The sequence below is a fragment of the Pipra filicauda genome, unplaced genomic scaffold, assembly GCF_003945595.2.
Source record: "Pipra filicauda isolate LSUMZ 115617 unplaced genomic scaffold, ASM394559v2 scaffold100_size2392355_pilon, whole genome shotgun sequence".
Taxonomy (NCBI): domain Eukaryota; kingdom Metazoa; phylum Chordata; class Aves; order Passeriformes; family Pipridae; genus Pipra; species Pipra filicauda.
In genome coordinates, this window is record NW_024103441.1 from 2239396 (window position 1) to 2258071 (window position 18676).

The 18676-nt window shown below is 38.6% G+C and overlaps 1 protein-coding gene across 3 annotated transcripts in view; it reads left to right on the top strand.

The window, feature by feature from the left end:
- The window catches only part of RALGPS1 (Ral GEF with PH domain and SH3 binding motif 1), a 78984-nt gene continuing 60308 nt past the window's right edge, over nt 1–18676 (top strand). For 2 of the 3 annotated variants that reach the window (XM_039384673.1, XM_027727052.2), the window contains exons 1-10: nt 1–144; nt 1388–1504; nt 4344–4439; nt 6330–6452; nt 8077–8184; nt 10024–10074; nt 13023–13106; nt 13585–13674; nt 15125–15217; nt 16292–16418. In XM_039384673.1, coding sequence (XP_039240607.1) covers nt 6396–6452; nt 8077–8184; nt 10024–10074; nt 13023–13106; nt 13585–13674; nt 15125–15217; nt 16292–16418 — 610 coding nt within the window. In that variant the 5' untranslated portion in view covers nt 1–144; nt 1388–1504; nt 4344–4439; nt 6330–6395. Of the gene's footprint in view, nt 145–1387; nt 1505–4343; nt 4440–6329; nt 6453–8076; nt 8185–9672; nt 9775–10023; nt 10075–13022; nt 13107–13584; nt 13675–15124; nt 15218–16291; nt 16419–18676 lie in introns of those variants that run through there. The other variant, XM_027727054.2, reaches the window with a different exon arrangement.

An 18676-nucleotide genomic window follows, 5' to 3' on the forward strand; every position in this document is an offset into this window, starting at 1 on the left:
CGGCGGCGGGAGCGGCACCGGCACCGGCGAGGGCCGGGCTGGCGGGAGCGGTGCTGAGGGCGCTTCCCTTCCACCCCCGCCCCGGTGCCGTCCCTGCGCCGAGAGGGCTCGTGGGCGACGCTGGAGGCAGCTGGCCCCGAGCAGGTGAGACACGGACGAGCCCCGCGTGCCCGGCAGGACAGGTGGGACCGGCCGCCGCAGCCCCTCGCCCGCCCGCCCGCCGTCCCCGCTTCGGGCGTGTGCTGCGGGCACAGCTCTGTGGCGCCGGGCCGCGCCGGGCCGGGCCGGGCGCCCACTCTCCGGGGGCGCCGCTTGCAGGAGGCCGGCGACTGCCGGGCCCCCGAGGGGCGGTGCGAGGCGCAGCCCTATCGCCGCCGGCCGTGCCGGGCCCGGGCCGCCTCCTGCGGGGCGCGGCAGGTGCACGGGCGGAGGACGCCGGGCTCTGGCAGGGCCGGGCGGCGCCTCCCACTCCGCGGGCGCCCGCCGTGCTCCGCGGCCTTTCTCGGCGGGGCCCCGGACCCCCACCCGCCGGGCGATGACGCTCCAGTGCGGCGCTGCCCGCGCTGCCCGCTGGCGGGGGCTCCGAGGCCGGCCCGGTGCGGTGAGGCGGAGCGTGCTCCATGCGGACACATGGGGCTGGTGCTTCGCGGTGCGAGGCCGGCGGACAGTGGAAACAGCCTTGGTACGGGTGTGGGGTGTGGGGGGAGCAGATGGAAACCACTTGGGGTTGGCCACCTCCAGCGGTCTTTAGGAATACATTTGAAAACTATTTGTATATCACGTGGATGATACTGTGCAGGTCCTGTTGAGAGCCTTGGTTGGCTGAGATCTGTTTTCAGATCACTTCAGGCAGTTTTTGGTCTGGCTCCTGGAGGCTTTGGTCAGTCTGGGGCTTTGGCAGGTAGTGGAGAAGGAACCGTTGCTGAAATTCTCGATTGTGGAAGTTCATCAGACCCTTTGTCTGCGGCCTGTTGTTCTTAACCCAACAAAATAGAGCGTATGTAGTCCCTTGTCTTACTGATTATTGAAAAAAATGAAATCTGTGTTGGTCTCTCTCTAAAATATGAACAGATATTCTTTGCCTCAGAGACCTTATATATGAATGTAGCAATTGACAGAGTGAGGGAGTTACAGACACATATTTGGAGTATATTTAGTTATGAAATTCATAATGTGTTACTCTTTCCTCTGTGATGTATTCTTTTCTTTTGTTTGGGAGTTTGTCACATACCAGTGAAACTAGAGTGGGGGACTAGCCGTGAGAGTTGAGGAGGAGAGATAAAAACAAAAATACCAGAGTACACGTATTAGGTGAACAGTGCCCAGTTTGAGAAGAACTGAGTTGTAAAGCAAATGTCACTGTAATCCTGTTTCCTGTTATTTACAGGAATGTCATGCTTTTAAACAAGAGATAAACCTGCTGAATAGCCAGAGCTAGACCCAGCAAAGGACTAATGGAGGTGTGCACCAAAATGGGTTGAGTGCACAGCTGCCTTATTCCACTGTAAGTATGCAACTGTATTTGAAGTTACAGGTATTTCTATATTTTCACTTACATTTGATACCAGATCGCAGAGATTACTGTCTGTCAGTTCTCTTCTGATAGAGAACTTAAGATAATTTTCTTTTCCTGTAACTGTTTCATGAAGATTACCTTAAGGTATAACTTCCCTAAACATATTTCTTGGCCTTCTAACCTATGCAAGTTTGCCAACTTATGAAGGGTGGTGACTGTTGGGGGAGGACATGGCTGGAGAGAGTGCTGCAGCTCTTGTCTTGATATGGATCAAGATGGTATTGGGTTCTTCACTTGGGGGAGGTTTATTATATATTTGTTTTTTCTTGAGGACATGTATTGCTTTTGTAGTTACTGTTAACATAGAAATATTTTTCACTTTGTTTCCTTTGACATGCAGAATTGCTTTCCTCCTCTTTGTGTTCATGTTCCATTATCCCCAATATAGGGATTTATGTACTAAATTATGAATTTTATTTCCCTTAAATTTTCATTATTCATCATAAACTATAGTAACAAGTTTCTCAGAAAAGGATGTGTATGAAAAAATGTGCATGCTAAATTGTCCATGGTGTATTTTATCTATAGGTGGTACTGTTGCCTAAAGCATAATGAACTATATTAGGGACTTTCAGGTGAAGTGGATACTGAAAATACACAAGAGTGTTTTCCTAGAAGGATCTTTAAAAAGACATCACATTTACATGACTACTCTTCTGTAGCCTGATTGCTTTTTTCTTAATAATGTGTTAGTAGAAAATTATTATCTAAATTCAGGCATTTTTCGTGTTGTACAAGATGTCCATCAAGGTCTAATGTTGAATTACTTCAAAAGGACTTTTAGAAATTAAAAGAGCTTTTTTCCTATAAAGCATTATGAGGGTTTACACAGCTCCACTGTCCAGTCCCAGATCTGTGTTTGTGCATGAAGCATATGTGGTGAAAGGGCTCTGGTGGCAGACAGAAGATTTTGAAATCCTTTTGAATTTACTTTTTTTTCTGGTTTTAATATTAAAATGATGATACTAAACAAAAGAAACAGTGTGAAGGGGGAAATGGTATGTAATATCTAGGTATGGAGAACAAGCAGTGCGTGGTTTTAGATACTGTGATGCTAATTGCCTTTTGGTCTTTATTACCAATAAAACAAAAAGATTGGACTTTCCCCAGCCTGCCCCTAAGAGCCTCTGGGCAGAAGCTGGACATGATGTAGCTGGTGATACAAGTTTCACATCAGCAGCTGATTGCAAGCACAGAGGCAGAAATATAACCCTGTTATTGTTTGATTCTGTTTTCATAATAAAGTCCTTTTCCTCTTTTAGTACGTTAGCTGTGCTAGCATATTGCCATTTGTACTCTACCCCTACAGCATCTGAGTATGACTTTGTTTGTTGTTCATCAAGGAAAGAAAGGTTGTAATGGTGAACATCTGGAGGAATAGTTTAGGAGTGAAGAAAGAGGAAAATGAATGCAATGATGAAAAACAATTCAGAACTGAAAATGAGCTCTATGTGGTCTGTTGTAAATGTGTCCTTAGGCTAGGCATTGCCAATGAAGTGCAGTAGTACATTGTTGGTCTTGTGGAAGGCGGACGCTTTTGGTATTCTTCATTCCCTCATCTTGATGGATGACAGCTAATCTTCCTGATACCAAATACTGGAAGACATATCCTCTGAGGAGCAGCAGAGGGCTTTATGATTGTCTAGTTTGGAGAAAAGGAGCTTGAGTAGCAACCTCATTGCTCTTCTCAGCTTCCTGAGAGGGGATGTGGAGAGGGAGGTGCTGATCTCTTCTGCCTGGGATCCAGGGACAGACCATAAGGGAATGGTTCAAAGCTGCACCAGGTGGGGTTCAGACTGAATATCAGTAAGCATTTCTCTGCTTGAGAGAGTGGTCACACCCTGGAACAGGCTTCCCGGGGAGGTGGTTGGTCTCCATGCCTGTCAGTGTTTAAGAGCCTTTAGCGATGCCCTTAATAACATGCTTTTGGTCATCCCTGAAGCAGTTAGGCAGTAAGACTAGGTGATCATTGTACATCCCTTCCAACTGGAACTCTATTCTGCTCTAAATTTATTTTTAAAAAAAATAAAAGCAAACCCAACTGGTAACTTTCGTTGATTCTAACCAAATTTATCCATGCCCAGGCAGGGACCCAGTGCTCTTTAATTATGTTCACTGAACCAGTTGTCCAGCTAATTTAAGCTTAAGAAAGAACAGTTATATTTTGGTAGAATACTGAAGTATTTTTTCCTAAAAGGATGCTGCAGCTCTCAGTTCATGACTCAGTGCTGTTAGGAAAACCATAACCAACTAATGAAAATAGTAAGCAAATGGGGTTTGAAATCAGCTAAGCCAGTTAACTTGTGGAGTCCAGAAGGGCTGAACTAGGGCTGATCAGAAGGCTGTCTAGCTCAGTATTGTTTCCTTCAATAAGAAAATCAATAAGAACAACGACCATCAGTGGTTGCTGACATGGTTCTTCTTGTATTTGCTGAGAGGAGTGTGAACAGTCAATAACTTCCTCAGATTGCTCTGCTAGCATTCAGAAATTAGGCCATAGAGACTTCCTTGGCCAGAGGTGATATCTGTGCTTAAGAGTCTCAGTGACTTTCTTGTGACTTGGGTAACTAGTACTGAGAATGAACTTATGGGCACTTGAATTGCATTACATGCATATTACTAACAGCAATGTGAAATTTGCATTTTTGCTTTTGGAGAGTGTCACTTCTGTGGCATAGATAACAAAATTTGATAAATGCTGTTAAAATAATGGCTATAGGGATTACTTCTGTGCTTGATTTTGATGGTGTTTTTGGTTTTTTTCCAGTTTAGTTGTTCTTGCACTGTCTTCAGTTTTGCTTCAGAGTGCGCTACATATCTAAATGGGTTTGTTAAGTTGGCAAAGAACAGACAACCTCTGGTGGTATGTATGTTTGCATCCTGATTTATCCACTTTGTTTCTGGCAGACTGTGAATGAGATCTGCAGTGTGCGTGTGAACCCTCTGTGCAAACAGAGAGGGTGTTTTCTTTGTTTTGATTTTTAGCACTGTTTGTGTAATGCATAGTTTTAATTATTAACCTGAGCAAGTTAAAAGAAATTGTAAGAATTAAAAGCTATGAAAAGAAGTTATATATCATTTCACTAACTTTTTACTTTTTATTGCCAACATATTGGACCTTTGATAATTTTCAGAATTTCAGAAATTTTTTAAATCTTGTTGGAGGGAAATATTGCAAGTGTGGGGGGGAGCATTGTTTTTAATATCTTTATGTTGTCTGACAGCCTCTTGTTACAGTAGGCTTAGTATTAGCTCCTGTGTTACTCTGTGTGCAGAGTGATCCTTTCTGTGATAGCAGGTGTAGAAATACTTCAAATGACTAGGTGGATTTGACATAAAAGGATAATTGCTCTCTCTGACTTTCCTCAAGGCAGCAAAGCAAATGGGTGTGTATAGAAGTATTTTTTTTATAGATGTAGATCTTGGAGAAACCTCTACACATAGGAAAAAGCAGTGCATTTTTAATGCTTGTGTTATATTTGAGACATTTAGGGGGAAAAATCTATTTCGATGCTTTCTAGAATGAAAGTTTCTAGCCTTGCAAGCTTTATTGTATGTACTGAACGTTGAAAGGCAAAAGTACATTGGTGCTTTTGGTTTCAGATATTAGAGCACTTCTGTCTCATTTGGATATAATGAACATTAAAATTTGGAGTAAAACTGAATTTAGGCAGTATACAAGTTCACATATGGGATTTTTCTTCCCATTTTTGGAGCATTTTGGAGCCCCCATACACTGGAAAGCCTAGTCAAAAAGGCAGGGAAGGAGGACATAAGTATATTTTTGTGGCCCTGATGTAAATGCCACATATTAAAGAAATTACATCTGCAAAATTGCTTTCCAATTCAGTATCTCTAAGGACTATTAACAGGAGCAACTCCAGACCTAGAAATACTTTGCAGTCTGTTAGCGCTCAAAATATGAGTTAATTTTATCAGGACACAAGATAAAGGAAGTTGCTTCTTGACTTGTCTAACAGGAGATTTTGGCATTCTTTGAAGCACCATTACTGCCTTGTTTCATGTGAGACAGTGGGGAGAATTGGTTTTTGTCTTTGTAGGGTTGAGAAGTGAAGACCTCAATCCTTCTAAAGAGGGTAAATAAGAGGTTCTTTTTATTCTCAGCTGTTTGCGTTTCCAGCATTTTCCTGTTGGTGTAATCAGTGCTGTGGGGAGGAGCAAGGATGCAGAGGGACATGCGGCAGAGTATCCCTAGTTGCATATTTGAGCAACTACGGATTTTGCTGACAGAGTCCATGTGCAGGAGTCAGTGGCAGTGGTGGCCATGGAACTCATCTATGTGTGCCATAGGGAATGATGAAACCACCCTGCTGTTTGTTTGCTCAGTGTAAACAGAACCAGAGCTTGATCTGACTTGGTAGTTGTGTAAGCAGTTCTTGGTAGCCTACAGTTTCTGGATGCATACTGCCTGGCAGGGACTTCATATATAACCTAATTCAGCGACAATGATAAACAATATTCTGTTTTCCCCATAATTCTTGAGATGAGTGGAAGTAGGGATAAGGACTTGGCGTGACTTTAGCGATATTTGCTTGTACTCGTTTACAGTTTGGTACCTGGAAAAGAAAAGAGAATCTGTCTCCTGAGATAATCTTGTTTCATAAGTTCTTTGCTCTGAGAAAGAAAAATGAAATCTCCTTTATGGATGGGGTTTTTTTGTGCGTGTGTGTGTGTGTGTGTTGTGGTGTTTTTATAAAGTTTATTTATTTCCCCAAATACATTTGCTTTGCAGGAATTTCTGTTTTCTGTTTTCAACCAGTGCTGGCTGAGCTGAAACTTCCTGTGTCTTGGGGAGAGCATGTATAAAAGGAATGACTTCATGGCCAATGTGATGGTCACCTCTGCCACTCCAGAGGTACAGTTCCTTGGATTTTATTAGCTCCTATATCAAATTGGAAATTTTGGCTTTTCAGCTTTTGCAGAAGCCCTTTCCACTACTAGTCAAATGCCACACCGTTTGTAAGAAAAAGGACTGGCATGACAGCAGAGTAATTTTAGAACACTCCGTGGTTCTTAGTGTTCACAGACACTTTTTTTTGTCATTGTTGATGATGATTACTCATTTTGATTAGTTTTAAATAGCATTTTTGACCTGTCATTCTGTAACTTAGAGCAGCCGTTTATTATTTTTCAATTAAGAGCAACGTAATGTACCATCAAAATTGAGCCAGAAATATCCAATTGCATTTTTTCTTCTTTTTTTTTTTTTTCAATTTACTAGTCTGCTAGTAAAAAAGTGCTCTAAGATTTTGTTCACGTTAACCTTTTGTATCCTTTGCAGACCATGTAGCTTTTTTGTGTTGCTTCCAGAAACTGCCTCATTCTGTGTTGAACTGCAGTGCACAGCTCCATGAGAGGCAAGGGAGCACTGCTTGGGAATTACTGCCCCCACTGAGCTTTTCTGGTTTTTCTACTTTCATCTAATATTATGATGAAATATTATAAATCAGCTACGGTAAAGCTTGCCCAGTAAAGCCCACATTTTAAATGTGGGATTGGTGGTACTTCTTTCCAGCTTTAAAATGGAGACTTATACTGCATATGTATTCCAGAGTTGGGTGCACCATGGATTTATAAAGGAGCATATTCATAATGAATTATATATTTTTTCCTTTCCTTTTCCAGACTTAGTCAAATCTTGTGAAGGCCCTTTTCAGTTTTTCATTGCCAGTTTTGGGGGTTTTTTTCCACATTTAAATAAATAAAATGAAAATCCATAGTCTGCAATAATTCTACACTGTTTTCCAGGTTGTTGAATATATAATAAACATCACTTATCTATGCATAATTCTCTGCTGATTAACATATTTCTAGTTCTTGTAACAACTGTCTTGTAAATAATTTTTTATCATTGCAAGGACAGTCTATGCTAGGGCTTAATGGCTTTGGAGTGACGAACCACATGAAAAATCTTTGGAAGTCTAACAAGACTGTATTAATCTTGATCCTTTACCCACACGTCTGTCGATACTGAGGCAGTGCTTCTCTTTCTGAATGCTGACTTCGCACTTTCATGATGAAGCATACCTATCTGCCTTTCTGCTAATGCCCCTTTATTCTCTTCTTGGGTTTGACCAGCGCAAATGTCAGGCTTCCTGATCAGTAGTTTCCCAGTTAAATTTCAGGATGTGTCAATTTTTCCCTTGTTTATAAAGTTATGGATAGAGCAGCTTGACTTGGATCTACCCACTTTTTACGTTGCGTATTTAATTTAAATATTAAGCTCTTTTATTTAGTTTGTGATTTTAAAAGTGGTTTACTAAAGCTGGAAATTTTGTAGAGCTAAAATTGTATGTCACTAAAGTCTGCAGAAGAAAGTCAGAAACATTAGTGAACAGTCCTAAACTAAATTTTATAATTCGGTGTCTGAATTTCATACATTTTGTTGTCATTACTTAGTATTTTTACACATATTTATTTTCTGAATTTGAGATGCAATTCATCATTCTGCAGATAAGCCTACTATTTTTTCTTTGTAGGGTAGTAGCAGCTCAGATTCTCTGGAAGGGCGAAGTTCAGATTATGCCAATAAAAGCTACGATGCAGTTGTATTTGATGTGTTGAAAGTAACTCCTGAGGAGTTTGCTGTAAGTAGAAATGTTATTTTTGCATTTAAGCTTGTATAACATTCAAGGCTTGCAGGGTACAAAAAAAAAAATCTATAAAACTTTCTGCTTAAAAAAAATATTTTTAAATGAACTTCCAGTGTTCTTGAAAGCAAATTTCTGATTATATCAACTTCAACAAAATAAACATGTCTTGGCATTTAATTACTTGGTACTGACCTGACACAGCATATTTGTTTTCCTATGTGAAGCCATCTGAATTTTTACTAGTGTTTTAAAAATCCTAGAATAGGTTTAAAGATGTTACATATAGAATCATAGACTGCTAAAGATTGGAAAAGAGCTGCAAGATCATCAAGTCCAACCTTTGACTTAATACCACCACGCCCACTAAACACAGTCTGGTTCAGTTTTTTTTAACTGAAACCACAAATACTCATCTTTTCTGCTGAAACATTATTTTCTCAGAAAAATCAGTTTCTTAAAAGCAAGGAAGAAGGTTGTAGAGAGGAAACAATTGGCATTCCTTAATACCAGTTTTTCAGTGCTAAACCGAAAACAGAACTGCAGTTTTGGCAAACATTCAGTGCAATTCTTGTCCCTTGCCCCTTGTTTTTAATTTGCATGTTAACTTGCTGGAGAGCAGGAAGGAGTGAGGATAAAAGCTACTGTACATAGTTGAATGTTTTCATTAACATTCTAAGCATCAAAATGATGTTTTGTTATTTGGCAAAAGTTTGTATAATACCTGTTTGCCAAAAAAAAGTCTTGGAGATAGGCCTACCTTATTCCCATAAGTTTGTCGCTTTGGAACAGATTTGTGTGGGTCTTTTTGAACACTAATACACACTACACAGATGAGAGCTGTTGTTAGGTAAAATTATAAAAATACTTGGATGGCAAATCTGCATCAACTCAGTTAAAAATCATTCCTGTTTGTCCAAGTTCAGATGATCCATGGCCATGGACTGCCTTCAGAAATTAACAGAGCCACAATTAGACAGGACTGTAAAATGGTATGAAAATAGATATGTCTGATTTCATCACAGTATGAATATTAAGTCCAAAGACAGCCCAGAACATAGAGTGTAGTCCTACATTTGTGGTTAACCTGGAAATGTATCTATAAAATGATCGAGTCAAGGTAAGGTTGCTCGTAACTTCAGGCTCATCAGTTTTCTATTCCAGCTGCTGTTGGTTTGAGATGGAAGCTTGTTGATGAGGGTCTTGATTTAGTGCTACACTTTAAAAACATACCTATATGTAGCCACACCCCCTTATATCATTGTAACATATTTTTTAACTCTCAATTCCAAACTTCTGTAAACTGCTTTTTTCTCTCCAGTCCCATTTGCCAGCTGTAGCCATGAGCAAAACAAAGACCCTACCAACCTGCAGAGAAACCAGAAATTTAACTGTGTGTCTTTGGGACTGAAAATCTCTGTATGATTCCCTTAAAGCCTATTCCAGTCATAACTAATTAACACATAATAATTTATTGCCTTTCAGCCCAGTGAATGTCAAATGTATGCTGTTCTCTGTGTGAAATAATTCTTCCTGCCGTTACTGTCCAGACTCTTTATTACATAAGAGGAAGACTCTCAAGCACAGGTTTGTCCCCTTAGACTGGCACAGGTACTGAAATTCTTCAGCGGGGGACAACCAGAGTGTAACATGGTGCCTCTCAGGATGGGGTGTTTGTGCTCGTGTATCAGGCTGAAGCAAGGGGGCCAAACTTAGGCTGGTCAGTTCTGGTCTGTGAGGAACATGCGGATGGTTCGTAGTTATTGAAGGGCAGATGGAAATATGTCATTGTTAGCTCTTCATATTACATGATTTAAAATTCTGTCTTTATTTCAGAGTCAGATAACGTTGATGGATATGCCAGTATTTAAAGCTATACAGCCTGAGGTAGGTTTTCTTAAACCGTCTGCTTACATCTTTGGAAATCACTGCCTGAGGAAATGTAACCATTTAAATAATGCTTTTTTATTCAAAAATGCTCACCGTCTTGCACTGCACTAATATTCTTCTAGGCTTATTGCTTGTTAGCACTGTGAATCTGTAACCCCGCCTGAGTTACTTTGATTTGTTGCTTGTTGCCAAAGGAGATGACTGTCTTCTGGAAGTCTTCCTGTCCTGCTTTGTGTTGAGCGTTTCTTCAGGATAAATTTATCAAATGTAAAAATTCTTTACTCTCCCTTCTGGTGCTGTTTTTCAATGCACATCTGATTTCAGAGTTTGACTCATGCCTCTGGCCATAACCTGTATTTTAGGCTGCATCAGCCACTTGGTAAGCTTTTTAATTTGTACAGTCACGTTTAAGATTCAATTCTGAGGGAGTAAATCAGCCCAAGCCCTTAAAAGTTAATGTGTTAGTGTCCTTTAAGTTTTTAATGTTTAAAGAAAGCAACTTGAGGCCTGTTGAGGAAAAGCCATGAAAGTTAACATAGGCATTTGAAAATTAGAAATAAGAACTTCAGAAATTAATAAAGGTAGTTATCACAATATGATAAATTGGCATAAAAACATCATCTCGGTATTTTGATTAAATAAATATATTTACTGCAGAAGGTACAAGAATCACACGATTCCTCCTTCAGGTGCTTCAGCATAAGAACATATCCTTAGATCCATTATGGCTTCTTGTCTTCCTTAGGTGGAATATCATGAATATATTTAAAGGACAACTCCACCCCTCCCTTCTGTCAGTGGAACTGAATTTCTGACAACATCAGTAGGGGCAGTCAAGTCTAGAAGGTTCTTAGTAGAAGCTCAATCCATCTAATTTGATCACCAAGAAAACAAGTTATCCTATATTTACCATCGTTCAGAGAGATTACCAGCCCTCTATTTTGAGAAAGTATAGGAAAGAAAATAAAAATTTGTCTGTCTGATGTCTGTCCTTCCTGTCAGATAAATTAATCTTTTTTTTTTTTTTTTTGTCCTTCCCCCTGAAAAAACACCAAGACAGTTTGGTTGCTGAAAACACTTGCATGCTTCTGAAATTGCATGTGTTCTCCAGGCAGCTGGGGAGACTTCTTTCCTGCAGGGAAAAAAATGGCAAATGAACAATGTGATAAGAAACCATCAATACCCATAGAAAAATCTGCTAACACAAAACTACCAATATTTACAAACTGATACGTAGATACTTTTTGTGAAGAAATTTTGTTAAGAAAAATATCAGTTAAAATAAAACAGATGGTTTTTTTTGTTCTAACTACCTCTGCCAAAAGTAAAGCCAGTGTCATACTCTGAGGAGATGAATGAACAAAAAAATAAAATATAAAACTATAGATACTGATATTTAAAGTGAATTTTGCATTTGCTTTAGTTGCTATGAAACATCTTTGCCATATAATTTTATAGCAAAACAAAATACCAATTTACTGTTCTTCTTTTCCTTTGTCATTGCTTCGTTTTGACTTTTGGAAATGAAATTTCCTGAAATGCTACTCTGGCAGATAGATGTAACTTAGTGAGGAGTTATCAGAAAAAAACTAACGTATTTTCAGCTCCTTCTAGAATTCAGGTTTGTGAATAAGTGGCAGTTGCCATAAACTGTTAGTTTTTTAATTGTGCTTTCTGACTTTCACTTTATTGGAATTACCAATATTATTTGTTTGCCAAAAATAAACAATTGCTTCTATCCTGAAATTCTGCTAACTGTAGGACTAGGTTTTAAAGCAAGAAATAGTTTGTGTATTTGTCATCAACCTCCATTTTGTTATTAGATAAGTTATTAGACTAAGAAGGTTAACATTTTCTGGTTGAAACTTACTGTTTTATTCTTTTAACATGGGCCTATGCATAGATGGAAATACTTAAGATTTTAGAGTTCTAGTTGCCAAGTCTTATCTCAAACACACAAACATCCTTTAAACCTGGCACTTTCTGGGGTTTTATCCTGCTTTTTGACAGCTATTACTAAAAAACACATCTGCATGTTACTGTGCAAAGTTCAGTAAGAGGATGTCTGGTTAACAATTCTTTGTTCTCCAGCAGAAATAACTACCCATACATTCTCAATTTCTGTGTAACTTTATTTAGAGTTTTTTCCAAGTCCTGAAGTTTGCAATCTCCACAAATTTCAGGGTTTTCTTGCACACTTGATGGGAAAGTTTCTTGTGACTGCGTGCATTGAGGAAACTGCCAGCATTCTTCCATACAAAAAAAAGGGATGAAGTGTGCTTCTAGAACACAGTGTCTTTCAACAGTATAAAAAAAATTCAAGAGGGGTATGTGGGATCATTTATCAACCTTCCTATCCAGTTCAGATTTGAAACCTCGTCAAATGATTTTGCCATGCACAGGATTTTCCATTGTTGCTTACTAGCCCTCTGGCAACTGCTTAATATCCTTAGGTTACTGACCTCTTTGACTTCTCTGATGAAAGTAGATTTTGCTGTCCCTCGTAGAGTGTCTCAGATTCTTTTTCTACATAAACATATGATTTCCAGTCTCATAAGATAGACATGGACTGATCATGTGTAGAATCTGTGTCTTGTCGGATATAAATTGGCATTTTTATGTGCAAAAGGTTTAAGTGCTGGAGATTGGGATTCAGAATATGTTTGGAAGTGCTTTTCCTGATGCTCACACAGGCACATGCGGATCTCTAGTGTATGTTCCATTTATCATCATGTGCAAAGTGCTTTTCAGAGGTAGAATTCTCTTTGGCTGACTCTGCCTTTTCATGTAAAGGCCTCCAAAGTTAGTAGTACACATTTGGAAAGTTGAACAATATTTTGATTGAAACTGAATTTGTGGTTCTAAGAAAAGAAGAATGATTTAGAACTGGTGTTAAGGAGGACTCATTTCTGGTTTTCAAGGCAATTTTTAAATGTGTTTCCTAGGAACTAGCCAGCTGTGGATGGAATAAGAAAGAAAAACATATCCTCGCTCCAAATATTGTTGCCTTTACTAGGAGGTTTAACCAGGTAAATAATTTGATTACTGTCATGAACAGGTACTGTTTGGCAGTTGTCTTTGAGTCTGAACACAACTATTCTTGTGAATTAACACTATCTTTCCAAATGAGGATTAAGATTTTTAAATGACAGTTCTTGTTTTCAATTGCTTTGTCCACATTTTCATGTTTTTCCTCTAGACCATTTGTTCCTAATGTATTTTGCTATTGTGTCATGGTACAACATTAGCAATTCTGTTCCTTTTTTTCTGTGTTTCACTTGCTCTTTCAGTTATCTTGGTGTTGCCTCACTTCTCTACCTACCTCTTATACCCAGTGGTAAAACTTTGGGGCAGTTGCAATGATACAGATGAGAATTCATGGGATAAGAACTCTTTTCTTTCCTTACCCTGTTTTCTCCCTGGAGCATCTTGAAAGTTTGCAAATATTTCATCTAATAAAGTCCATTTTTTTGTAAATAATTTAAGTTATATGTGTTTACTTTATAGGTCAGTTTTTGGGTTGTACGAGAAATATTAACAGCACAGACCTTAAAAATAAGGGCAGAAATATTGAGCCATTTTGTGAAAATAGCTAAAGTAAGTGCAACGTTCTTATACTATCGTTCAAACTCTTAATTGCTATTTGTTTGTTTCTGCACTACCCCTGTGAACCATTCTTGGATTGCGAGGGTAATGTTCTGGTTTGGTATGTCTGCTACGTTGTACCACTTGAATAGGATAAAGGTGTAACAACTGTTCTTTTCTACTTGATTAGATGAAACTACCCAGTTCAGTGGGACTCACCTTGGACCTCTGCCTACCAAGTTTAAAAGTGGTTTGGCTTGTTGATGGTCAACTGTTTGTTGCTAATGTCAAATGTGGTTGTAAACCGTTCTGGATTTTGTCTCCCACCATTTTCAAAATTCTATGAAAAGAAATTTCTTGCTTCTAAAGCAGCTGTTTTGAGACTTATATTCCTACTTGTAATGTGTACTTGCTGGTATAAAGTACTGCTGATAAAGCTCTGTTATTGTAGTGACTTCAAGCTCTATATTTTACTCTTGAAGTTTTATAAAAAGTTTTATACAAAACTTCTTTGTATTGTGAATATTTCCAATTAGTTTACTTAGTATTTTTGTGCTTATAGAAGAAAATTTGTCTGCATGAGTTCCTGGTACAAATGCGTAGTCCAAGTACTAGGACGATGGTCAACTTGGAGGTCCTGGGTTGTTCTTAGAAATAAGAGTTACAGTGTTTGTTTGGGGGATTTTTCTCTTGCGAAAAGGGGAACACTACCCTCTTTTTTTCTCTTTGCTTTTTTCCCTTTCCTTCTTTTCCCTCAATAAAGTCCAGATCTTCCTGAAATGCTTCTGGGCAATGAATAAGTGGATCACTCAAGGATGAACCCAGCTTCTTTTTAAGATTTACAAAGAAGCTCCATGACAGCAATTCTCATTTTTTTATTTTACTGGAACTATGTTGTAGCAAGCATTATCGTTTGAGACAGCTTTATTCCCAAGTATTGTCTACTGGAGACCAACGTGTTTTGAGTAATTGTCAACACAGAGTAAATATAAAGTACATTGAAGTGAGGCGAATTTTTCCTGTGAAACAGATTACAAAATCAAGCATTGTTTTAATTCTGAGAGGGTCGTCAGCATCTTTGGGGGATGTTTTTGGCTTGATTCAATTTTAATTTCTCCAGTTATACCAATTTGCAAGAACCATATGTCAAATAATTTTTTCCTATTTTCTGTTCCTGGAGGAACAGCCTTAGAAAATAACAAATTCAAGTCAAATACAGTTTATATTCTCACAACTGAAATGCCTGTTGTATCAATGGATATATTTGGAAAATTGGCAACTTTTAAAGTGGTCTTAAGAATTTTGCACATGACAGCATTGGATAATATCGTTGTCTGTAGTCATTGATGGAAATGTTATATTTTATTAATGAAAAAAATCATGGTTTATTAATGCAACTTTGAGATTAATTAATTTTGTGTCCCTTTTCAATGTGCTAAAAGCTATTATTCTCTTTTTTCAGAAGCTTCTAGAACTGAATAACCTTCATTCTCTGATGTCTGTGGTGTCAGCACTGCAAAGCGCACCCATCTTCAGGCTGACCAAAACCTGGGCTGTAAGTGTTACCTTGACTATTGTCCTTTCTGTTGGAAGATAAACAGGGAAATTTGCTCCCATCAAGCGTGTGACTGATTTGACTTAGACCTAAAGAGGTGTGAGGCTCTTTGTAGGCACAGTAGTTCAAAAATAAAATACGTTGCAGAGTCAGGGCCTCAAGGAATTCTCAGTGGTGATTAAAAGAAAACAGCACAATTATCCTGAAATATTTTCATTCGTCTCCTTTTTGTTATTTTTTTATTAAGAGCTAGTAGTACAAGCTAAGTAGTACAAGAACTGGAATTTTCCAGAGGAAGAGTTTATGAAGGAATGTGCTATGGAGCAGCTGTCTACTATCAGAAAGGACACATGCAAGAAGCCAGTGTATAGTGCCATAATTCTCCACTCACTCTGACTCAAGTGGCTTCTAAAACCATCTTAAAAATACTGCTGGGGTTTCTTAAACCAGCTGAAACAGGGAATGTGTTTTTATAGCTACAGTTGCCTATCATGTTTACTTTTCAGTCTTCTGTCACTAGGATTTTTGCATTACTGTATGTTTTTCTGGTTTTCTGTAGTAAGTCTAGCAATAGAAAATGTAGATTTAATATCAAAATGGTTTACTTTCTTAATACTTTCTTCCAAAACTTGACTTTTAATAAGACACTGTTGAAATGGCACAATTTACATTTATTTAGAGCATTTTCCATTGTTGTTTGTACTTTTAAATTCAGAGGATTTTAGCAGTTCTGATGAATTATGAGAACATTGGTGACTGTATAATAAATACTTTTTCTCCAAAAATGTAATATTGCTGATCTTATTCAAAACTGATGTAGTGATATGGGAATCCTTAACAAAGTATTCAGAAATAATGGTCATATTTGTTCATAGCTTAAGACTTGTGCTGAATTGCTTCTTTTTTTCTTAACAGGTAGCACATTTTCAAACATTATGCTGGTTTGAGTGATGATAATGAATTTAGTCTTAAATTTACTATGCTTTTCTTTGTGTGATTCAGCAAGCTACTGATTGTTGTTGGCTTTGTGGGGACTTGTCTTTTAAAATTTTATGATCTACATGTTCTCTGTAGCTTCTGAATCGTAAAGACAAGACCACCTTTGAGAAGTTGGACTACTTACTGTCTAAGGAAGATAATTACAAGAGGACACGAGAGTACATCAGAAGCTTAAAAATGGTTCCTACAATTCCATATTTAGGTGAGTGTGAACCTTATTTATCTGTAGCCCATTGACTGACAAGTACTAATGACTGACATGTTGTGCACATGAAGAATACTGTATATAGAAGGAATGGTTCACTCCATTTCCTATTCAGAAAAATGGGGTTAGGTTGAGATTTTTACGTCATACAAATGCATATGTACTTTTGGAATGAGTATTTCTCTCGGGTGCTGAATAAATACATGTGTAATACAACATAAAGATGTATTAAAAAGAAGACCTGTAGTTAAAATGCTGTCCAGTGTTCATACTGTCTCCTGTTCTTTTGTGACATGCACCAAGTAGCCATTTGGTGAACTGTTTTTGTAGTCAGTATTTCACCTGGGAATATTTCTGCACACAGGTCATTGTTAGTGAATGTAGTCCAATATAATGAACTGTTTAATGGTTTTACTTGTGATTTAGTATGATGCTAAACTGGAGCTAAAAAGGGTTGATGTTTTTAAATCACTGAACCTGGATAACAAGAGATCAGGAATTCTGCTCAGGCTTCCTGGACCAGAACTGCTGTCTCTGTATTAGTGACCCCCAATGCCTCGATGCATTCCTCGTCATGAACTCTTACACTCTCTCTTTAAACACTTGTAGGCTCCTTGCACGCTTGGCACCCAGCTGGCAGGATTTCCTCAGCTCTGTCCAGTACCACATTCTTTGCTTGAATTGAACATGGTATTTTCTACCTTCACTAGATAAACCCTACCTTGTTTCTTGTGCAACTTGAGGCTACTCCTGACATGATGGACTTCAGTCATTATCTCTGTTGCCTTCCCACTAAATCTTCAGTTAGCTCTCTTCCAAAAGGAGGAGTCCTTGGATTACTTGAGCATGCCTTGTACAGATGCCAGTTGGCATCCTTGACAACCTGCCAAGGCAGTGTTTCAGTCCTGGATCCTTTTTTTAGTGGGAGAGAGTGCACATGGACTGCCTGCAAAATGCAAGGTAGAAATGTGAGTTAGATTTATACTGTTACTTCAGAAAGTTTTTTTGTGCTCTGCTTAATAATCCCTAACATTCTGTTAGGTCAATGTTTAGTAGCCATCAGGAACTGTTTATTGAAATCCCAAGATTATGCTTTATTTGCGGTGGTTTGCCCTTTTTATTTTTATATGGAAAGTTAAGACTTTTTTCCCCCTTGTATCTAATGCTGTCTGTAGATCTTTCATTTTCTGTTTTACTGTTCAAGCAGCTTATCTCATAAATCTTTCTGCAGTTCCTCTCAGTCAGACCTTCTCTTTGCTCCCCTGAATTAGTTAATATTATCAGCAGATTTTTGTTCCATTGTTCACTCCCGTTTTCAGGTCACTTGCAAATATGTTGAGCAGCATGAGTCCCAGCACAAATTGCTGTGGATGCTTATCTAAAATATTTCTTATTTAATAAATTTGGCCATCCCTAGTGGCCGTACTTAAAAAAAGTGTTGAGAACTTGGTATGAGTTATTGAAACTTCTTAGAAAATAATTTCAGGTTAAAGGAATATTTAGCTTATCAGAATATTCAAAGGGGACTAGTTTCAGTGAATAAGTATCTTCTCGAGGAAAACAGCATTACGTATAGAACAGCTTCTTTAGTCTGTTTAAATGAACAAGTAGACTGATAGATCATGTTAGGAGTAAGTAGTGAATATAAAACAAGTGAATGAGAGTGACAGAGTCTAAAGATGTACAGTTAATGGGGGTCACATTTCATGCTGAGCCTCTTGTCTCACTGCAAGAAAGTTACTTAGTTGTGTTCTCATTCCATCTATGACAGCCTGAGATTGTTTGAAATGAGCTGGAGAACGTACTGGGAAGCTAAACATCCACTGAAGTTGTCTAGGTACTCTCATTTATAGAATTGGCTCACGCCCTTGTGTAAGGAATGTTTTAATACTACCCAGTTATTAGGACATCAAGCCAGTCCTAAATAAAAATTAAAACATTTCTGGAATGAATGTGTGTTACAAGCCTAATAAAAGACCTGGGTAATGAAAGTGAAAGGAAAAAATCCGTTACTGAATTACAAGGTTGAATCTGAAGTTCCTGCTGGTGTCTAGGCAGCCTCCTGGAGACTTTGAATCCTGCTGCATATGTTGTATTTCGGGTTTCGTGCATCAGAGGCCCTCTCCCTGCTGATTGGAAAGACTAAGCAGTGTTTCTGCTCTTGTAAAGTAAGGTTTTCCCTGCATCCTAAGAGGTGCAGTTGAACCTTCAAGTAATCAATACAGGAGACAATTACTGGTATGTTTACAACCTCA